The 24154-nt window shown below is 42.1% G+C and overlaps 1 protein-coding gene across 1 annotated transcript in view; it reads left to right on the top strand.

The window, feature by feature from the left end:
• Positions 1-18963, top strand: part of NOA1 (nitric oxide associated 1) — a 31240-nt gene extending 12277 nt beyond the window's left edge. The window contains exons 4-8 of the mRNA XM_045019436.1: positions 2217-2413; positions 10051-10182; positions 13254-13370; positions 15439-15556; positions 15954-18963. Coding sequence (XP_044875371.1) covers positions 2217-2413; positions 10051-10182; positions 13254-13370; positions 15439-15556; positions 15954-16189 — 800 coding nt within the window. The 3' untranslated portion in view covers positions 16190-18963. The remainder of the gene's footprint in view (positions 1-2216; positions 2414-10050; positions 10183-13253; positions 13371-15438; positions 15557-15953) is intronic.
• The last annotated feature ends 5191 nt before the right edge of the window (positions 18964-24154 follow it).

Here is a 24154-nt window from a genome sequence, read left to right as displayed (position 1 = left end):
AATGTAAAGCAGCTACCCATCTCCTGCCAATTACAGGTAGTTTACTACATACTTCAAAGAGAAATTAAGACAGTGATATTACTACATTCACAGTTCATCTAAATGTTAACATCTTCTTTTGATCTCTGAATTAACAGAATACAATGGTAGGAACCATTTAGTTACATTGTCAGCCTCTGACAATATATTTGTAAACACATACAAAAACACAACTATTATCTACTAATTTATCTCTAAAGGTTTAATCTGGGTCAATTACCCTGCTATTCTGTAACCCTTCCTGGTCCTGTGTCACACCCTAATTAAAACAGTTATTATTAACGCTTTATAGAGAGCAAAGACTTAGAAAACATAAAAGATACAGTTATGTGTAAATGGATGTATGCTATGTATATGTGGGCTTTCTTGATTGTAAGTCTGAACTAAAAGTTATAAAAAAGAACAGGAGTACTTGTGGCACCTTAGAGACTAACATTTATTTCAGCATAAGCTTTTGTGGGCTACAGCTCACTTCTTTGGATGCATAGAATGGAACACACAGACAGAAGATACTTATACATACAGAGAACATGAAAAGGTGGAAGTAGGCATACCAACTGTAAGAGTCCAATCAATTGAGATGAGCTATCATCAGCAGGAGGAAAAAAAACCTCTGAAGTGATAATCGAGATGACCCATAGAAGGTGTGAGGAGAACTTAACTTGAAGGTGGCAATTTTGCAACAAAAAAACTTCAAAAATAGACTCCAAAGAGAGACTGCTGAACTTGAATTAATATGCAAATTAGATACAGTTAACTTAGGTTTAAACAGAGACTGGGAATGGTTGGGTCATTACACTAATTGAATCTATTTCCCTATGTTAAGTTCTCCTCACACCTTCTATGGGTCATCTCGATTATCACTTCATAGGGTTTTTTCCTCCTGCTGATGATAGCTCATCTCAATTGATTGGACTCTTACAGTTGGTATGCCTACTTCCACCTTTTCATGTTCTCTGTATGTATAAATATTTCCTGTGTGTGTGTTCCATTCTATGCATCCAAAGAAGTGAGTTGTAGCTCACGAAAGCTCATGCTGAAATAAATTTGTTAGTCTCTAAGGTGCCACAAGTACTCCTGTTCTTTTTGCAGTTACAGACTAACATGGCTGCTACTCTGAAACCAGTTATAAAAAAGAAAGCTAAGGAGGATAGTTAACATTTTTCAGCCTTGAGTTACCATATTAGGGGCTAGTTACGCCACAGTTGCAACCGAGTTAGGAACCCAGTTGTAAAACTGTTCCAATTTCTAGTGTAGGCAAGATCTCTACCCATGTCCCAGAACATGGACTTGCATTAATATTATAGCTACATCAAAAGCTTACACTGTAAGAAAACTTCTCCATAGGGACATCTCAATACAGAAGCAGATTCTGTATTGAAATCTCTGCTTTTGCAGAGCTTATAGCTCTGTGCAGTTTGTAAGACTGTAATTGCCCCAAACCAAGGGCCTTATCCTGCAAAGATGCACATGCTTTTACATTTATACACGCAGTTCCATCCAAGTCAATACTCACACAAATAGAGTTAAGTACATGCATAAGTGTTTGAAAGATCAAGGTCTTAAATGTCAAAAAAAGACAATCTAATTTACAAAGTGTTTTGTACAATGCCTAGAACAATGGGAACACGATTGGGGTCCTTAGGGTTACTGTAATACAATAAAAGCAGCAAAGAGTCCTGTGGCACTTTATAGACTAACAGAAGTTTTGGAGCATGAGCTTTCGTGGGTGAATACCCACTTCGTCAGATGCATGCATGCATCCGACGAAGTAGGTATTCACCCACGAAAGCTCATGCTCCAAAACTTCTGTTAGTCTATAAGGTGCCACAGGACTCTCAGTCTGGATCTGTAAAAGCAGCAAACACGGCTATCCCTCTGATACTGTAATACAATAATAGCACATTATAGCAGGTCCATGATCTGCGGTACTGCTAAGAGCACTGGATTTCTTGGTTTTTGTTGGACAAGAAGGAAAATTAAAATACAGAAACATAAGTCACTTTTTAACATCCTGACTTTTGAGCATTTAAATTTGTACGCCTCAATCACATTTATATTACTTTATCATGTGTATTTTATTTATTTTTAAGTGTGTAAGAAGAGGGAAAAATTTCCAGTTGAAGAAAATGTAAAGTAACGTAAATTATTAAAAGTACTTTTCCTTTTTAATGTAGGAAGAGTTGGAAGAACATTTCAACAACAGAAGTCAAAAGCTGTCATTGACTTTGATCCTGATGAGCTCTCTTTTAACATGGAAGAGGAGCCTGTCTTTTCATCCAACAAGCCTAAAGAGAGAGTGGAATTTACATACAATGAACTGAAAGATGCTCGCTGGTTTTTTGACACGCCAGGGATTGTAAAAGAAAATTGTGTAGGTGCTCTGTCTGTCTGTCTGCATTTGAGAAGATCGGTATTTGGGAGAAGGGAGTACTGTCTTAGCTAACTGTGAGTGCAGGAATAGAGATTTTTGATATCCTTATGAAATAAGACTCACATTCAAGTCATTATATAGTGCCACCCAGTGTATCAGAATATTGTGTAATGAATGGAGCTGAGCGAATAATGGATTTTATTTTACTTTTATTTTTATTTTTTGTTCAAAGGTGACCCAAAATTGCCATTTTATCCTGTTTTATTCAAAATCTTTCATTGAATCAAAAAACTTGAAATAAATTTGTTTCTAATTGACTGAAGTGTTTTGGTCAACTTGAAACAAATTTTTTCTGGTTTTTCAATTCAGCTATTTTCAGGGGGGTTTCACTTTTTTTCACTCATTTTGAAATGGTCAAAATGAAATTTTTTAACTTTTTTTATATTTTTTCTTTTTTCACCCAAAACTATTCATCAGATTCAATCTGAATTTGCAAATTGTTTTAGAGCCTCAAAAACTGCATTGTTTAGGATAAATTTCTATTTCCCAAAAATAATTCTCCCACTTCTAGCAATAAGGCCTGTTTTATATAGGAAAATTTATTCCGCTGGTTGGTTTGGCTGTAGCAAGTAGTGCCATAACTATCTTACAACATAGGTATTTACCAATGTAGATTGGACTAAGCACTATTTGTAAGCATGTTAGTGAACTGTTTACAGACCAGTTTTTTGTAGATAAGCCCTGAATGTGTCTGTCTGTAGTAGTACATTTCTGTAGGAGGAATGAATGGGTCGGAATATTGAAAACGGGATCTGGTGGCAGGATATAGGATTATACCTTTAGCTCTGGTTTTGAGTGAGAATCAGATCACAAGAGACTAAAGGCTTGTCTGTTCTAAAAAAAATTATATTGGTTTAACTGAATTGATTTAAAATCCATCTAGTTAAACCAGTGCAACCCCCTAATGTATAACCTGTTAACCATTGCTTAAATAAATTTGCTTTGCATTGGTAATTTACCAAATAGAGCTAATCCCATTTAAGTGCATCTACCTTAGGGGTTATTTAACTAGATCAATTTTTAAATAGATTTTAATGTTTAAACAGATACGATTTTTAGTATAAAAATACCTAGGACTGAGACTTTCAAAGCTGCTTAAAGGGTTTGAATGATAAATTCATGGGACTAAGAAGTTCAAATACCCTAGATGGCTTTGAAAATTTTGGCTTTAAAATTAATAGAGCCACTGGAAATATGCTCTGTAGAAATCCTGCAGTTATATGGAGTTACGATCTGTCTATGGATATAACTGTTTTCTACAGAATTGAAGTTAAACTTTAAAAAAAAAAAAATAGTCGTCGTACTTTGACTTTCTAAGGCTGGTCTACCCCCAGATCTTGTACCAGTATCACTCTTTTGGTTAGAGGGATGATACTTTTTTTTTTTTTAACCAAAATAGCTAAACCAGTACAAACACTAGTGTAGACACAGCTATATCAGTAGAAAGGAGCCTTATACTGTTATAACTTACTCCCCAACATGAAGGGGAATAAGTTTTACTGATCTAAGCACCTTTATACCAAGATAACTACAGCCACACTAGGCAGCTAGTACTGCTTTAACTATACCACTATAATTAAAGTGGTTCAACTTCTGTGTAGACACCAGGCCTAATTGTGAGGATAGACTTTCAAATAATGTTAGACTGACTGATCCAAAAAACTCTGAGAGGTGTGAACTGTCCCATTCATCTCAGTAGCATCCTCAGTCAGACTTCAAAAATATTGCCTTGTTGAGATGTATTATTACTCTCAGCTTCAGCCAGGCTCCAGGACTGTAATAACGTGGTTAGGTGTCTCCTGCCTCAGCTGCCTCAACAGAGTAAAGATTCTGAAGCCTAATGTAGATTTATTGTAAATGTCAATTTCACTGCTGGTCAGTTTAGTATATACATCTAGCTCAATCACAAGTTATGGGTTTGATGCCAGAATTACCAAGTGAAATTCTATGATCTGTTTTATACAGGAGATCAGAATAAATAGTTACAATGCTTCTTTCTGGCCTTAATATCTTTTAATTGAGTAGAAGCACCTAGCTAAGGTGTGTGGTTTGGATTCACTTGAAACAATGTTTGATATGAGCAAGTTTTAAAGACACAGATGATTAATTGTACTGCGTCTAGCACAGTGGGGACTCGATCATGCCTCAGGAAGGTAGTAATAATGGCACACAAAATACTACATTGAAAGAGTGTTAAGGTTGCAAAGTCAAGCATGCAAAAGTTTGGAAATGCCACATTTAAGATTGCCCGTGTAAACTTAATCCAGTCCCCTTGTGCGTATGCATTATAAACTGGTCTTTAATTACATGATCACACACTATTTTATCCACAGGACCCCACCTTATTCAGCATGTAAATTGGACAGTGCTCAATGAATGAGCAGCTTTTCAATTTTAATTTTACCTTCGATGAACAACCTTCGATGAACAATGTGCCTTATTTACTGCACACTATTCCAATCCTGCTCTGAAGACAGGATTATTAATTACCTCATGGGCCTTTTCATCTTGCTCCTATAGTATCTGACTACTTCAACAAACATAAATGAATCTTCACAATGCCCCTGTGATGTAAGGGGGGGCATTATTCTAATTTTACAGAAGGGAGAACTGAGAGACAGAGACATTAACATGAACAATACACACTGAGTGGGATGCTCACTTTGAAATGTCTGTGACCTGACTTTTCAGAGATCTTAGTGTTTTGTAGCACTTTCTATGTTTGGAGAACAGTTGCAACCGTTCAGCATGTCTGCAAATCAGACACCAGTACTCTCAAGTTGGACACTCAGAACGTGAACGTACAGTTTTAGTGACCCCCTGTGAAAAGTTTGGATTAAGTGACTTGCCCAGTATCTCATAGGACCTGTGTGCCCGAGATAGGAAGAGAATCAGTTCTCCAGAGTGCTGTTCAGCTGCCAAAGCTGTGACACCATCCTTACTCTTTCTGCAATCCATTGCCTCGTGCACCTTCCAACTTCTGCAGCAAATGAGGCAGGGGTCCTACGGACAACAGCTTCCTTCACTACATAGTGGTGATCATCCCTAAACACCATCTATCCTGTGCACTAAATGAGTCAGGGGTCCTGTGGAAAAACTAGGAAGTGATCATGTGATTAAATATTCCATCACAATGCATAGGTGTAAGGGAGTCAAATTAAGGTTACATGAGCAATCTAAATTCTGGCATTTCCTATTCCTTGACTTAGCAACCTTAACATTCTTTTAATATAGTTCTTGTATGTCATTTCCTAGGTTTTTAATATCAACCTGGGGGGGAAAAATGTCTGTCATGTGGAACCCTATTGGCTCCATGTGGTTCATCAGCAGGGTTCAGACCTTTAGAGCTACAGTAACTCCTCGCTTAACGTTGTAGTTATGTTCCTGAAAAATGCTACTTTAAGCAAAACGATGTTAAGCTAATCCAATTTCCCCATAAGAATGAATGTAAATGCGGGAGGGAGGGAGGTTAGGTTCCAGGGAAATTTTTTTCACCAGACAAAAGACTATACTTTTTTTATATATGTATACACAGTATAAGTTTTAAACAAACAATTTAATACTGTACACAGAAATGATGATTGTGAAGCTTGGTTGAGGTGGTGGAGTCAGAGCTGGAAGAGGGAGGGATATTTCCCAGGGAATGCCTTGCTGCTAAATGATGAACTAGCACTCGGCTGAGCCCTCAAGGTTTAACACGTTGTTAATGAAGCCTCACACTCTATATACAGCACGAATGGAGGGAGGGGAGACAGCATGGCAGACAGAGACACACACCCTGTGTGTGAGTGAGAGAGAGATGCACATTGCCCCTTTAAGTACACTGACCCCACCCTAAGTACATGGCCTTTTTAGATCAGGAAGTTGAGACAGCAGCTGCTGCCTGCAAGTTCCCTCCATCCTGAGCCCTGTCAAGTTCTCCCCCACCCCCGCTCTATGGAGATAGGGTAGGCAGGGGGGAGGGGGACACCCTGATATTAGCCACCCTCTTCCCCCCCCCGCCCCACAACCTCCCCGCCCAGCAAGCAGGAGGCTCCTGGGAGCAGCTCCAAGGCAGAGGGCAGGAGCAGCACATGGCAGTGGGGGGAGGGACAGCTGAACTGCCAACAATTGCTAGCCTGCTGGGTGGCTGCTGCACAGGGAGCTTAGGGAAGCAGAGAGCTGATAGGGGGGCTGCCGGTCCACCCTGGTTCCAAGCCCCCACCAGCTAGCTCCAACGGGCTGCTCTTTCTGCAAGCAGTGGACAAAGCAGGCGGCTGCCAAACAAACGTTATACAGGAGCATTGCGCAACTCTAAACAAGCATGGTCCCTAATTGATCAGCAATGTAACAATGTAAACCGGGACGACTTTGAGGAAGAAGAATGAGGAGTACTTGTGGCATCCGATGAAGTGGGTTTTAGTCCACGGAACCTTATGCCCAAATACATTTGTTAGTCACTAAGGTGCCACAAGGACTCCTCGTTCTTTTTCCTGATACAGACTAACCCGGCTACCATTCTGAAACCTGTCACCATTTAAGTGAGTAGTTACTGTACAGCACAGACCTCTGTGACTTGAGCTAATGGAGTAATCGATAGATGATGACAACCTGCTACTGCTATGTGGACCATTTACAAGAGCAGGGGATGAGATGTTTTGCCAGTGGGTCTTGCAACTATTTGCTGACAGCAGAGGAATATGGAGACTCAGAAATCCTAGGTTATTATATGCCAGGTTCCAAGAGAAGGGTGCTTTAGTAGTTACAGACCATTCTGTCTCTAGCCAAACCAACTGCCAGGCCTAGCTCCTCACCTCTCTGCATCCAGTCATGCTGATTGCGCCCCCTCATTACTGCCAGGGTGCCAGCAGCAGGAGCATTGGGAGCACAGAAGAATCTCCCAGCTCTGGAGCACAGTGGCCCCTGGCTGCCAGGAATTGAATGAGCATAGAAAGTGAATGGACTTACTCGTGCTCAGTAACTTCCTATAGATAGTTCTAATTTTGATTAAGCTTGGTGTGCCTGTGAAGTGGGGCAGGTATGAGACATGCCAAAGTTCGGATTGAATTTCCACTTGTCACACTGTTCGTTTTGGCTGGAGAGGAGGAGGGGTTGTCTGGGCACCAATTTTGAGGTGGGGAGCAGGAATTTTCAGTCTTTGCTTTCTGTACATTTTTGTGAGGGTTAGATGACATAGATAGATTTGCCATTGGGCTAGTTCAGTCTATGAATTACTAAAGATGTTCGGCTTTATAAGGGAGCAAGAGAAAACTAAACTTCTAGAAACTGAAAGAAAGGGGTTTTGATAGCTGTCAAATTTAGCACTAAGCATTACCTAATACTCCAGCATATTATCTGCGGAGCTTGCAGTCTGCAAGGCTCCTACTGTTTCAGAATTGGTGCAAAAGTTGCCAAGATTTTCAGACTAATGTTGACTCCATCTACATTACAGAAAGAGTGTGTAGAGACCCAGTCACACTGTAGTAGTTGCTGACACAATTACAAAACGGTTCTGTCTTTTAATGCAGAGTCAAGACCAAACCATGTTGTAACCATGTTGCCAAACTGTAGTACATATTTGAATGTTAGCGAGGCTGTGGCATGACTTAGGCACATGGTTAGAAGAGTTTGGCTCTGTTTGTGCTGAAAATTCCAAGTGTGTGAGAAAGGGATGCTGTCTATTTGGAATCTAGTTAGTGCTTTAAAGTTAAAAATAATGTTGGGTACTGCACCTGGGCCTGGATCCCACTGACATCTTTTGTGCTTTTCCAGTCACTTTTTCCTCTTTTTAACATTTTTTCTCTCTCTACTGTTGCTGTGTGTAGACAGGGGAAGCTGACTGTGTGGGGTTGGCGGGAAGTGAAACTGACTGCACACATAGTCCCATTAAATGTACAAAGTATGCTGGAAAGTACCTTTCAGTTATAGTCACCATAGGCATTACTTATAACAATAGTAGGAAAAACATTTCAGGCAAAAGTTTATTTTTTAAGCTGGAGTCTCTCGCTTTGCCTGGGGCACTTTAGTGACACATCAGACACAGTAGTTCCTGCTTTTTAGGTGGGAACTCTGTTGCACATAAACCTATGCTGACGAGCTAATCTCTCAGTTACATTTCCAGAGAATTTATTCTCAAAGTATTTTTCGGTGGTAGAGGTGGGGACAAGAGATCTCTGAAACCTTAGTCAGTTTAAAACGATTTACAGTTTTATAGCAGAAAGCTTGCTAATACCTGAAATATCCTCCTTAAACTCAGAATTGCTATAACGCTAACTGTAAGAAATATTGATCCAAAATTCTGTTTAATATACCTTGAACTGCTGGCACATTAAGCTTAACAAAATCTGCTGTGGTAGAGGAGGAAACAATTGGCTGGTTATTATTAGTGGCTTCATAATAGAAGTGATAAATAGTAATTCCTGAATGGAGACAGTGAGAGTTCAGCACAGTTGCAACATGTTTTTACTCTGGGGATCTCAAACTCATTTTAGGTTGTTCCACAAATAAATAGTATTTGTGTAGAAACATAGCAGGAACCATCCGCAATCTTTGATGGCTAAGCAGCAGTTCTGCAGAAAAGGACCTGGGGATTACAGTGGATGAGAAGCTGGATATGAGTCAGCAGTGTGCCCTTGTTGCCAAGAAGGCCAACGGCATATTAGGCTGTATTAGTAGGAGCATTGCCAGCAGATCGAGGAAAGTGATTATTCCCCTCTATTCGACACTGGTGAGGCCACACCTGGAGTATTGCGTCCAGTTTTGGTCCCCCCCCACTACAAAAGGGATGTGGACAAATTGGAGAGAGTCCAACAGAGGGCAATGGAAATGATTAGGGGGCTGGGGCACATGATTTATGAGGAGAGGCTGAGAGAACTGGGGTTATTTAGTTTGCAGAAGAAAAGAGTGAGGGGGGATTTGATAGCAGCATTCAACTACCTGAAGGGGAGTTCCAAAGAGGATGGAGTTCAGCTGTTCTCAGTGGTGGCAGATAACAGAACAAGAAGCAATGGTCTCAAGTTGCAGTGGGGGAGGTTTAGGTTGGATATTAGGAAACACTATTTCACTAGGAGGGTGGTGAAGCACTGGAATGGGTTACCTAGGGAGGTGGTGGAAACTCCATCCTTAGAGGTTTTTAAGGCCCGGCTTGACAAAGCCCTGGCTGGGGTGATTTAATTGGTGCTTTGAGTAGGGGGTTGGACTAGATGACCTCCTGAGGTCCCTTCCAACCCTGAGATTCTATGATGTAACACAAAATAGCAGTAAACTGATTCTGTGAACACTGCAAAGACAAATTGGCTTGAGCTGTTTAGACTGTAAAGCCTTAAGACTCATATTGTTAGTTTGGCGTGTCCATGTTACAAGCTACTGTAAGTCTGTATGTGTGAATTGTTAAAAAAACTGAGCACTTTCTTGCCATGGCTGAACTGAATTTGCAGTCCTACTTGTCTGTAATTTCTGTATGAGATCATTTGAGACAGATATTCTCCATTCAAGTATATTTGGTCATCATCCTTTTTCCCCAGAAAGCAAGAGCATTGGTTTCATCGTTTTTGTAAAAGCATCCAAAATGAGTTATGGTTATACAATTTGCTTTGCAGGTTTTAAATCTTCTAACAGAGAAAGAAGTAAAGCTTGTCTTGCCGACACATGCCATTGTTCCACAGACCTTTGTACTTAAGCCTGGAATGGTTTTGTTTCTAGGTGCTTTGGGACGCATAGACTATTTGCAGGTAAGGGAGAGTGGATTTTGTAATGTTCTGTGAATAAGATCTTGTTTGCACTTTGTGGTGTTATAACAAGTTACAAAACACCTTCACCATCAGGCTGTTTGTATAGCTTTCTTCATCATTTATTTGGTAGCTGTTGCTCTTAAGATTTCCACTAATGAAACACAAACCTCGTTGTGTAAAGTAAAAAATGCTTTTGAAAAAGGCTGTGCCATATGATAGCCCAAAGTGAAGATTTTTGTACTGTAAAGGAGCATCTTGCAGCATGTTACAAAGAGGTCCTGAGCTTTGTTCTAAATGAAACCAGAGAATTGCTTTGAGATTGACGGGTCACTAAAAGAACAAGGGTACAAATCCTTGCAAGTTGGCTAACAGTGGTAGAGTGTAGCCAAAATAAATCAGCTTTAAAGGGACAATATCTAGTGGTTATATGAAAGAGCTACAAGGAAGGGAAATTTGATTCGTATTTCCTCCAGGTTTAAAGAAATATAAGGGCAGAGCAGAGGGGTGTATGTGTCTGGGGTCCGTTCTCCCCTTTATACACTTGCATTATTAATGGAAGTTTTATTTATTCCATTTCTAAAATGCAGCTGTCAATGCCCGTCCGGTGCTCTGCATGCCTAGCACATAAATAAAAAATTAAAAAACCCACCAAAGACTGCCCATAAATAAATCGACCTCAGCCAACCCCTCCTCAACAGCCTTAAGCAAGATCTACACTAGAGCACTATACCAGTATACTATCCTAGCAAGTATCAGAGGGGTAGCCGTGTTAGTCTGGTTCTGTAAAAGCAGCAAAGAATCCTGTGGCACCTTATAGACTAACAGACGTTTTGCAGCATGAGCTTTCGTGGGTGAATACCCACTTCGTCAGATGCAAGAGTGGAAATTTCCAAGGGCAGGTAAATATAAGCAAGCAAGAAGCAAGCTAGAGATAACGAGGTTAGGTCAATCAGGGAGGATGAGGCCCTGTTCTAGCAGTTGAGGTGTGAAAACCAAGGGAGGAGAAACTAGCAAAGCGCTCCTAGTGTGAGTGCAGCATATACCGGCAAAACTAAACTTTTGCTGGTATAGCTTATTCTAGGCCCCACCATCCCCACCCGGGTGAAATAAACTATATTGGTAAAATCACAGTTTTGCTGATATAATTGCATCTGCACTAGGGGCTTTTGCCAGCACAGCTATGTCAATCACAAATCTTCATGCCCTTGATCAACATATCTGTCCTGGCAAAAGTGTGTAGTGTAGCCATGGGCTTGTGGGGGGAGTTGTATCCATGCATCAGCAGGAGACTAGATTCCTTGGTTTGGATTTGATGTAATCCTGTTTTCCCACTGCAGTTTGGATGTACAATTCATTATAGTAATTTTCATTCTTAAACGTGGTTTGTAGAATTCTAGGTACCCCAAAGCAGAGTCTGGTAAACAAGAGGGATATTTTACTACAGGATCTGGGAAATGGTCTGAGAGGATCAGCTGGACAGGAGAAGTCTGTCACACCATCCAGAAATAAGCCTGCCAGTTTTGTTCACGCTGGCAGGCAATGAATGCTCACAAAATTGGGGTTGGGGTGTGGGAGGGGGTGAGGGCTCTGGTTGGGAGTGCAGGCTCTGGGGTGGGGTGGGGGAGTTTGGGGTGTAGGAGGGTGCTCTGGGCTGGGACTGAGGGGTTCACAGGGTGGGAGAGGGATCAGGGCTGAGGCAGGAGTGCGGGAAGCTAATTTGAGGGGGCAGTGAGTCCAGGATCGCTGGCTGTATTTTAAAGAAGCCTTATTGAGGGCACTGGAACAAACTGTCCCGAAGTGCTGAAAGAATAGCAACAAGGTTTTTAAGGCCTGACTTGACAAAGCCTTGGCTGGGATGATTTAATTCAGGGGTTCTCAAACGCGGGGTCGGGACCCCTCACGGGGTCGCGAGGTGTCACCCTCCACCCCAAACCCGCTTTGCCTCCAGTATTTATAATGGTGCTAAATATATTAAAAAAAAGTTTTTAATTTATAGGGCAGGGTCACACTCAGAGGATTGCTATGTAAAAGGGGTCACCAGTAAAACAATTTGAGAGCCACTGGTTTAGTTGGGGTTGGTCCTGCTTTGAGCAGGGGATTGAACTAGATGACCTCCTGAGGTCTCTTCCAACCCTGATATTCTGTGATTCTAAGGGGTGCGGGCTCTGGGGTGGGGCTGGGGATGGATGAGAGGTTTGGGGTGCAGGAGGGTGCTCTGTGCTGGGATCGGAGGGTTTGGAGAGCTGTCAGGGGGTTGGGGCATGGGGAGAGTCTCGGGTACAGGCACTTACCTCAGGCGGCTCCTGGCAGCAGTGGCATGTCTCTTCTCCAACTCCTATGCGTGTAGCGGCCCCCGACCCTCAGAGCGGGGCCATGTGGCTGCTTCCGAGAGCCAGGAGGTGTGGCCCCCAAGCCTGCACCCTGGAGCGGGGCCATGCCACAGCCCCTGACCCCACTTCCCAGCGGGAGCTTGTGGGACATAGTTTGCCCACCCTTGGTAAAGATACACATTCTGTAACATTTGACTATCGTTTTATTTGAATGACCTGAGTGTAGAACAGATTGGTTTTGGGGGTTATTTTGTTTGTTTGTTTAAGTGCCATTCCAATTATCCAAATTCCTTTTCTCTGAAAATTCACAGCGTGTCCCCCATGTGGCCACTTGTTAGTTAATAGCACTTCCATTTGTCTGAACACACAGTTATCCAGGCCATAGGGATAAATGTGAGTGCATTGTATTCGTATTATAGGAGCACCTAAGTATTGTGCTGTGATGCAGAAGCTCTAGAATCAGGAAAGTTCTGGGCTTGCTTTAGGACTAGAAACTTTGAGGTGGCTCAGCTGTTGTATTTTTGTATTGAAAACTCAGCTCCATTATATGCAGAGAAGTAATTGTTTATCATAGAAACAGTACAGATGCATTTCAAAGACTAAGACCCTGCCTATCTAGATGAGAGAGAATCATGTAAGAGAACTACTTTTAAACAGAAGGTGTGGGGAAGGCTGGACAGTAACTTGTAAATATCTTTACAGCAGTCAGTTTTTTTAACAATCACCCCTCATTAATTTTAGGGAGCAAAATCCTCCTGGTTTTCTGTTGTGGCTTCTAACCTGTTGCCAGTCCATGTTACTACCCTGGAGAAAGCAGATAGCGTCTATCAGAAGCATGCTGGAAAAACATTACTGAAGGTAAGAGGACACCTTCTATATGGTGTTCTGGTATGTGTAAGGAGTAAGGTCATGTGATCTCTTTTGTAGCTCAACAGGTACCCTTACAGGTTTCCTTATGCATGACACAACAGAGGCTTTGTTAAGTCCTCGTTAGAACTCGTTATGCATTGTCTTGTCAGTGATTCTTCCCCTTTCTGGGAAAACCAAATAAAAGAGTATATGCATTATTCCTCCCCTGGCTATGGGAAACAGATATGAGAATGAAAATCTTATTGCCAGTCACAACATACATTTTTCCTGTTTAAAATTAAACTAACTCAGCAAGAGGGAGCGCCCTCTGTGCATGGACAGAGGAACATGGCATGGGCAGAGGTTAGGACTTTAGCCTGGGGCTCTGGAAGACCTGGGTTGAATTCCCTGCTCTGCTTGTGTACAAGGGACCATATTAGTACATTAGACAGTCTTGTAAGTAGGGATATAACTTTTTTTTTTGTAAGAAGCACACAAACTACTACTGAGCAGTCTTCACTAAAGTTAAAAATGGCCGGTGGGGTTTAGGCTTATGTTTGCGAAGGCATCATGTTCTGGCTCAGGGAGAAAGCCCCTCTTTCTGCAGCGCTGATGCGGCAATATCTGGAATACTGTGTTCTGAGCTAGGCCCACTGATGCCAGGAAGACATTGACAAATTGGAGCTACTCAGGCAGGAGTTCAGAGACAAGCAACAAAAACTGTCTGCTATGGAAAGATATAAATTGGCAAAACACAAAGGGAGAGAAATATAAAAGGCGGAGAGGTCAAGAACTACAAATAGCAGCAACAAGGTGGAATTAAGAAATAGAAATACCTGGAAGTGATGTAGATCCCATCATTTGGGACTTCTGAAACTAGATAGGGGAGAGATCAGCAAAAAATATTATATGGAATTGTCCTGGGGATGGACATTATTTGTAGCTTTGTTTTCTAAGATTTCAGATTGACACCTAGTTCCATAGCACTTCTGGAGCAAGACCAGTATGTCTTTTAATATATTTACATTTTATTTTCTATATCTTATACTTTAAGCGTGCAGTTTGGTAGTGTAATTTGACTAAAATTCATTCTGATGCATGGTGTGGAAATATTTGGTTTTTTTTAAAAGTCATATTCTCATGATTTAGGCTTTATCTAGAAAGAGGTAGAGTTAGCACATTGGTTAATGTGCCAGGTAAAACAGTCAGAAGTCTCCCGCAGACAAGCTGTGCATACTTTAACGTATATTAGCTGATTAAGTTAAAAGTCTGTGTTGCCCCCCTCTCCGCTCCCCCCTGGTTTGCCTCAACCAGCGAACATGCTAATACTTGCCCTTTCAACACTAGGGTTTTAAATGTGTTAGCTGTCATGTTTTAAAAATGCATCTTTTTGTCTTCCTATAAGCAGGGCCTCTGTGTGTGTATATATATATATGTGTATATATATATATGTGCATATCTTGATGTGTTTTAACTTGTTTCCTTGGCAATACCACGAAAACTGAAACACTCTCTCTGTAGTAAATATTAAGGATCCCCTAGCTACATGGTACATTTTCCACTATCTGAAGCAGTTTAAAGCTCTCTCTTCTGGTATTGATCTTCACTTGCAAAGCAACAGTACAACTCACTGTTCATGTTGAATTCACTTTATGAATTATTGCACCATTTACAAAAATAAATGTTTCAGAGATTGTACTATTAGTAACTTCTGCTATTTCATTGAATTAGCCTGGAACTGAATCCTGACACCTACCCAAAATAGGACAATCTCTGATACTGCAATATCTACTTCTTGGCATCTCTAAGGCACCTTAGTTTGATATCTAAATGACATTTTTATCACCTTAACGTTTGTTTCTGGACAAACTGTCCCTTAACTGTCCAAATGCCATTTTTAATAGAAAAGTTATGTGAGAGCAGTTACTCATTCCATGTGCCCAGTGTGTGAGTCGGTTAGAATAGAAAGAGTTAAGTTTTGCTGCATTTCACTTTGTAACCTAGTCTGTAACTTGAGAAGTTTAAAGTTGCCTTTCTTCTCAGCTTTTAACCCCTTTCTCCTGTATTTTATTGTTAGGTTCCCATGGGGGGTGAAGAGCGAATGAAGGAATTCCCACCGCTTATTCCTCAGGAAATTACGCTGGAAGGAATTGGCACCCTTGAGGCAGTGGCTGACATAAAGCTGTCCTCTGCTGGTAATTCTGTATTTCCTCCTCCACATGCTGGGTATCCGCTCCTGCTGTGCACTCTTGTTCTTGGATGTAATTTGATAATGGGTGTATCATGTGCATGTGCAAAGGTCTTGTGAATAGGAAAGGTGACACAGAGTCGACCAAAATGCCTGCTGCCTTGTATGTCATTATGAACAATTGTTTTCTACTTTGGGGGTAGATTTTCCAAAGTGCTAGGCACCCAGCAGCTTCCATTCTTCGTCTAAATGGGATCTGTTGGGTGCTGAATCTGTGTGAAAATCTGACCCTTTGTCTTATTTAAATGGGTGTCCCTTTCCATTTTTAAAATTTGATACAGTTGATTCTCATTTTGTTTGAAAGAGGTTGTAACTAACTGGATTCTGTTCTGGTATCTGCACAGGTTGGGTTGCAATAACCGCTCACTTGGAAGACAAACTACAGCTGCGAGCCTATACTCCTGAAGGGACAACACTGATGATACGTAAACCTCCTCTGTTGCCACATATCGTTGACATCAAAGGGAACCGCATCAGAGGAAGTGCATCCTATAGAACTAAAAAGCCACCTCCCCTAGTGGAAAACTTAAAGGCAAATGGAACAAATAAACAAATAAATAAAAGGGTATCTAAAATTTAAGAAGCACAGGAGCTGGGAAGCCCTTGGACATATGTGTTGCTTACAGACAATTATGAAAACAATTATTCATAGAAAACACATTCTGATTTTAAGACTGACTTCTGTAAAACATGTTTGAAAGACCTTGCAAATGCAGATTTGAAGTTTGTATCAGGCTACTGCGTAGTGCAGCTCATGGGATCATGTGATTTGCAGTCTCTACTTCCCATTACCAGATGGCCTGTCTCATTCAGATTCTTTAGTTCTGCATTCGACAGACAGATTTGGCATCACTTCACATTATTGCTGGTTCCCCTACAGTGAGTGGAGTATGGCTGCCGTCAGGAAGGGAGGGTCATCTCAGTTACAGCAGGAGGGCTTTAGTGAAGCTGTCAGAACTTGTAAGTCTTTCTGGTTGCTACCGATATTTGGACAGGAGACACATTGCTTGTTTTTTGTCTTTTCGCATGAAATTAGTGATAAAGATTTCAGAAAGAAGGCCCTAGAGACCATCCTACTAGGTCTCTTTGCAATAATGTAGAACTTTAAAGATAAGCAGACACCACCTAGGGGAACACTGTGTATAGCTGAAGGGAGGAAATCAGTCTTATGCCTCAACTGAGAGCTCCTGCAAAACATTCCCATGCTGTGATTTGCCCTAAATGCACAGTCATCTGTCTCTTCATCATGATAACTGTGACAGGTTGGACCCCTTGGGAAGCCACCTGATGTGCTGAGATGCCACTGAATCTACCTGTTGTGCCAGCATGGGCCCCCTTTAACCTGTCTTGCTGAGCCAGGCTCTTAAAGCCTCCTCTAACACACACACTCAGGCAGGGCCACACCCAGCTGCAGATCAGCTCTGGGAAGACTCAGCTTCAGGGACTTGCTGTAATGTCATTTGTAGGTGTTTTTGCAAAGTTCTGGGTTTCTGTTACCAGAAAATATTTTGGCATGTAGCATTGTGTACATAATGCAGATGTCAATATCTTTTAAAGTGGAGGTGTCTTGGTATTTAGCCACCAATGCCATGAGGCAGTGTGCCTCAGTTTCCCCTTCCACACAGCGGTCTTGATCGGCTATGCTTTCTCCACTGTGCCAAGCTCTAAGCCTGTCTACAGGGACTAGCTGAGAAGCAGTATTCTCATAGGACTTTCTTGTGACCACTCCTAGACTGTACCAAAGATTTTTCCCCAAATCATGCATCTTACACATTTTTTAAAGTATTTACCACCGGTATCAAATTCTTTGTCTTAACCCACTGTGTGTGTAGTAAGAGACATAAAGTTACCAGCACATTCATGACAGAGAGGCGCTTCCACGTATGATTATCATACCACGCCTTCTGTCTAAACAGATCAGTTTGTTCAGCATTTATTATATTTCTCATCACCTCAGTGAAGGTTCTTATTTTGGGTATGTTTGGGGGGTTTTGGCAAGGAAAGGGTGTAAGGAGACCTTGTATGTTAATGGCCCTCTCCCTGTGGAGTTGCATTTCCTCCCCAGGGTTAAGCCCATGCTAAGAACTTGCTCTCCTGAGATTCCTTTGTGTTGTTCACCCCCATCACTCACTGTCTGATGCTTAGCTGTGGGGAGGGTTTACCTGCCTGGGAAGTGTCTGTCTCTGCCCCTTCATCCGGTGGATCATTAGCATGTTCAGAGACACCAAAATGCTTGGAAGAAACCTTCCCCCTTCCCCACCGCCTTAAAGAGACAGAGTTAGTTTTCACAAGTACTGCAAGAAAAACATTTTGCAAAAGTGGGGCCTGGATTGGGGAACCCTCTGTCACCTCTCTCGCTGTTGCAATTAGTCAGCTGTATGGATGCTCCCCTCCGAGAGGTCAGATACACAGTTCCCCTGAGCCACAGGGCAGGTTCCTGGGATCACAGATGCAGATTCAGCAAATTTCTCCTGGGCAAACTCTTCCCTGCAGTGAGTGAGGAGACATTCCTGTACTCCCCCCACATTCCCTCTTAGCCTCTTTCTCTGGGCCCCCTGCCAGGACACACACCCCTGCACTCCCTGGAGGGCAATCTGTCCCCTCTCCAGCTGTGGGCTCACAGCTACCAGCCATGCCAGACCCTTCACTGGCAAGCCGTGTACCCTCCTTCGTCTTTGGATTGGGCTGGCCTCCAGGTACAGAGCCCATGGAATCCTGACCCCCCACAGCAGTTTCTCGGATACCATCTTCTCCCTCTACGGCTTCCTCCAGGACACATTTCCCTATGCATCCTAGAGCAGGATCTGTCTCTTGCTTAACTACAACTTCCTGGCAGCCAGCCACCTGGACAGTCTCCTTACCGTCAGGCAAAACATTCCCCTCCCCTGAGGGAACAGCCACTGGACTGGAGCTGGTTCTACCCATCCCCACCCCTCGTGGCAATTTGATTTGCAGGGCAGTAGAGGAATTAAAGAGACTCATTTACTCAGCAGTTTCTGTAGCTCTGCTCATTCCCACTGGGGTTCCAGCACAAGATTTCTCCTGGCTGCTGACAGACCCCTGTATAGCCCTAGCCACATTGAAATTGTGTTGGGTTATGAGAAACTGCAGCCACAGTTAGGTCAGTTTGCAAATCCCCAGTTTCTATGTGCATTTTAGCCAAAACTCGCTTAAACTCACCACCAGTGTTTCAGGGCAATAAGCAGTGCACACTATCCTGCCTGACTATGCCACTCTGATGGGTTGGACCCCTTGGGAAGCCACCTGATGTGCTGAGATACCACTGAGTCTACCTGTTGTGCCAGCATGGGCCCCCTTTAACCCGTCTTGCTGAGCCAGGCTCTTAAAACCTCCTGTAACACACACACAGGCAGGGCCATACCCAGCTGCAGATCACCTCTGGGAAGACTCAGCTTTAGGGACTTGCTCTAGCACTCAGATGTCCACCTCCTCTGGAGTGCAGACCCAAAGATATATTATGAAATTTCCCCCTCCCTCAATGTGGAGAGCGGTGCACAGTTCTTGCCTCTCCCCCCAGTTAGAAATTCACATTATTGAACTGGGTTCAATAATAAAACAAATGTTATTAACTATGGAATGCAGATTTTAAGTGGTAAAAGGGGTAACAAACAGAACAAAGCAGATTACTAAGCAAATGAAATCAAACATGCAAACTAAGCTAGTTTCACAAAAGAAATTGGTTACAAATAAAAGCAGCAAAGAGTCCTGTGGCACCTTATAGACTAACAGACGTTTTGGAGCATGAGCTTTCGTGGGTGAATATCCACTTCGTTGGATGCATCATGCTCCAAAACGTCTGTTAGTCTATAAGGTGCCACAGGACTCTTAGTCTGGATCTGTAAAAGCAGCAAACACGGCTACCCCTCTGATATTTGGTTACAAATAGTATTTCTCACCCTCGATATTGTTGCAGGCAGATTGCAAAGTTTCTGTTGTTCAGAGTTCCAGTTATATTCCTTTTCAGACAAACCCTGTGTCAGTCTGGACTTCCCACTTGCCTTCCCTTTTGCAGTCTTCCTTCTTGGGCAGACAGGCCATGAAGAGGAGGAGTCCTGTTTGCCTTCCTCCCCACGCTTAAATAGGATTTATATAAGGCAGGAATCCTTTGTTTCCCAAACCTCCCCCCCCCCTTCCCTGACAGTGGAAAGTTACAAGTTCCAGGTATGTTTTAGTATCAGGTGACAAGACCGCCTGACTCTGTAGGATCACAGCGTTTATGAGTCAGGGGCAGTATGGAGTGTCCACAGGAAAGTCAAGCTTTTCACAGTCCATTGTCACTGATGGGCCATCCGCCCTGGCTGGCTTTTCCATTGTTGTACCTGAAGTGTTAGCAGTGGGTGTCACCCAAAGTAGCATAGTTTGAAATACAGATACATAGTCAATATTCCTAACTTCAGATACAGAAATGATACAGGCATACAGATTGGATAATCACATTCAGTAAATCATAACTTTTCCAATTAGCTCTCACATGAGCCATCTTGCATAAAGTGTATCTCAGTTATGTCACATTCATATCATGAGCATATTTTCATAAAGAATATGGAGTGAAACATCACAACAATGATCTAAAGAGGCATATAATATCAAAACTGATCTCACCAATCAAATACAGCTTTCTGTGACGAGGTGACTGATTGGCACAGTTGATGTCCCATTGAGCTAGAATGTTGAAATTTGGGACCCTCTATGGTATTTGCCACTCTGCACAGAATGCCAAAGAGAGACGACCTTTTGAACAGGGGTCATCAAAAGGCCTTTAATCTTACTAGATTAATGAATCATCGTGTGCCCTTTTGAGCTACAGGCTTGAAATTTGGTCACTACATGCCACTGCCAGCCATCAGTTAGCACCCCTGAGTGCTGCTTAGCCAGCAGGGGAGTGGGAAAGAATGTGGCTTCTATTGAGAAGAGAGAGCGTTTGAGAAGCTGCTGTTTGGAATGTTGGAGGACAAGAAAATTCCCTGAGGCTTGAGGAGTAGACTGGCATGAGAGAGCTCCTGGGGTGAAAAGGGGCATAGGCGCGTCGAGGGAGAGGGGAAATCCTTGTTTTGGACCTTCCTCTTTCCAGCATTGGTTACCAAAAGGTCAATAGTTTGTAACAGTTTGCTGATCTGAAATCCATGTTTGCCGAGACAACCATGCTGGAGAGCGGGACTCCAGTCTGCAGAAAGAAAATCAAGGGCAGTTATGAGTGGGTGCAGTGCAAGGTGCCAGCATTGCAGTCTAGGAACCTAAGCTCTTATTGATTTTCTTTAACATCAGGCATAGGGAATTATGTAGTAAAAACACGTTATTAAAGGCAAAATAATGAGAATATTGTTGCCATTATATTTCACATGAGTGGATACTAAACTTTGTGATTCTGACCATTTTGATTTCTGAGCTTGCATGAAGATTTTTGAAAGCATGAGTGTATAATGAAAACCTGGTTTCTAAGATCTTTACCATTTGGTTGCAGTTAAAAATAATGGCAAATGATCTTGTCCACTCTTCAATGGATACACATTTTTTGTAAGATATCCCACCTAGTAAATATATAAACACGCTTTCAGGTTGTCACAGTCTGGAAAAGAACACTGCAGTTGGAAAGTGTTTCAAAACCAGCTCTTCCTATGTCTTGGGTGCAGCTACTAGACAATTTAGCACCACTAATCTGCAGCAAGTGTGCACTAGTTCAATCTTACCAATCATGAATTTATTCCAAACCAAAATGAACTGTGTAAAACTGGCTTTCATTTCACAAATAAGCTATTATACAAATACACAATATTTCATGCTATTAGTGTAAGGAGAATGTGAATCAAAGCTTTGAGAAGGCATTTCAACCAATGGATTAAAAAAAAAAAGCTCTCAGAATGGGCAGCCTCTTTATTGGTCAGGCCTCAACAAGAATAGTTACAATAAAGCAGGCATGGAAACAGCCCATGGCTCAATAAACTAGCTTAAAGTGAGAAACCGAAAAATGGGTTTGCCTGCATTCTGCTGTAAAAACTGATTCCATAAATGTAAAACAGACATGAAAAGTCCAGGAAAAAGATCAAATGGGGAAGTAAAGCGAGCCTGCTCGATGCTCCATTTCTGGCTGCAGGCGGCTGAGAAGGAAGTGAGGGCTGTTTGCCCATGTAGCCTTCTATATTCTTGGTACGGGCCATGAGGCTGTGTAGGGTGTTGGGCTGAAGGGGCACTGCTACCAAAAATCTCCGATCAAAGACAGGTGGGGGTACATGTGTACCTGAAGTGGAGCACCCATAGGGGGACACATCTTGAAGAACCCCAGCTACTGCACAAGGTGAGTAACCTTTTATAACATTCCTCAAAGGCCATAAGTCTGCTAAAGATACAAACCAAATGATGAGCTTGTCCACATGCTGGAATAATAGTTGTGAAATGTGTCTCTAATGTAACGCTGGCCCAAATTCCCCGCCCCCCACAAGCCCAATGGGTATTTGCTAATTTAGTTGTCCTATCTTAATATGATATGAAAAATGTTTTGTGCTAGTTCATTTGCTTCCAAAATGCAGCCTTACTTTACAACCATCGACAGTGAAACAATGGATGCAGTGTATACTTCTAAGGGGAAAGCCTTGCTATCCAGCAAGTGGGCGGGCTGCAGATTGTGACCAAATTTGGTCCCCATTCACTGACTATTTGAAAATTAATTACCCAGCACAAAAAGAAGAATCAAGACCATATAGTTGCTTAAGGGGAGTGGTTAAATGTTCAAAAGCACCTAAGTGCCATTGATGTTCAGTAAGACAAAGGCTCCTAAGTGACTTTTGAAAATGAGATTTAGGCACTTTTGAAGATTTTCCCCAATATATACTGGCTCCAAAGGATAAGAAGTCATTCTCAGCAGAGCTGTGTATTTTTGTAATAAAGGCAGGGTCTGTAGTATTTTTATTCCAGATTACAAATGGACTTTAAAAGCAGGTGTTTCTCCCCAAGCATTTCAGTGTTTGAATATTGGTTTTAAAAGTTAAACAAGGAAAAAAGTTACATTCCTGAATATATATATCAAACTTGGTATCATGGTGGACTGCAGTGTGGAAGCAATTATGCCTGGAGAAAGTATGCAATGTCTTTTATGAGCCTTCTTGTGACTGAATTAAATTGAAGTTGACTGCCTGCTCTGAAATGCTGCTTTCAGGAAGGGTTTTATGATTGTTTTACACTTGTGGCAGAGAATAAGAGGGGCGAGATAATGTTTAACATGTCTGTGTAGGCAATAGTTAACTTAATTCTACTGTAAAAGCCCATTGGGAGCAGATGGGTTGACTCTGTCAAGAATGAGTCATGGGGCATGGATTATGGGTGCTGAGCACTTTTGAAAATATGGCCTTAAATGCTTTCTTAATATTACCTTCCCCGCTAAGCAATTATTTATAGCTGACCCAGGGATGCCATGGGATTATGAATGGGCGAGGAGATGGTTTGTGTAACTGTGAATGGGAGGAGAGGAGGGATGGCCATGAGACAGTCTCCCTACTAAAATGTGGTTTGACCTATCTGTCTGAGGCCAGTCCCATGGGAATGATTGAACAACCCTGTGATAACACGTCTTTGGCCCTCTGTAATGCACTCCTCTTGATACAAACCAGCACCCTATGGGCCACTTTTACTTATTGGCCACTTTTATGGCTGCTGTGCAGTGTAACAAGAATTTCGATCTAGCACTACAATTAGGTCCTTTCCTTGACCATCACTCACTGCTGTCCAGACTTTAATTAGCTTAAGTATTATCTCCAGCTAAGCACATGCATAAGAAAAAGATTTGAGAAGTTAACATTAAAAAATGAAGCTGAGACCTTAGCAAGAACCTGTTTATTGCTTGGGATGGAGAGTAAAACCCAGGGAGATAAAGCTAAACTTCTAAAGAGGAGATTCAAACAAGATATTAGCAAGGGCTTTTTCACCCACAAGATTGCTGGCTTGGGGTACAGTCTATTTAAGAGAGGAACACAGAAATAATCCGATGGGGCTTTTCTATATCTTATCTAGCCCAGCCTCCCTAGGCCAGCAGGAGTTTGTTTTGTGCAGTATTTTCTATGGGACTTCTCTTTTAGGGTGAGATTTCAGACTGTAACATACATTTCAGGTTATACTGACTGAGAAGCAGATTGGTCCTGCCAGGAGGAAGTGTATAGACTTGCTGGGTCTGTTATTGTCTTGAAGGAACGACTTTTATGCCAAGCATAATTGGCAAGAAAATATGCTGACATTCTGTAATGTATCTTTTAAGTTCTTTGTACTAAATACCTATACATCAGTCTGATGAAATCCTAAAGGCATCTCAATGTAAGTTTGTAACTGATCCACAAATAACTCATTTTCTGGAGCAGTAGTTAAGGAGAAAGACGAATGGCAGGCGTGCTGTTGTGTATCGACTTGGACATCTAGAGCAGTGGTTCTCAACCTGGGGTACACGTCCCCCTCGGGGTACACAAAGGTCTTCCAGGGGGTACATCAGCTCATCTAGATATTTGCCTAGTTTTACATCAGGCTACATAAAAAGCATTAGCGA

The sequence above is a fragment of the Mauremys mutica genome, chromosome 5, assembly GCF_020497125.1.
Source record: "Mauremys mutica isolate MM-2020 ecotype Southern chromosome 5, ASM2049712v1, whole genome shotgun sequence".
Classification (NCBI taxonomy): domain Eukaryota; kingdom Metazoa; phylum Chordata; order Testudines; family Geoemydidae; genus Mauremys; species Mauremys mutica.
This window is presented reverse-complemented; position numbering and strand designations above follow the sequence as displayed.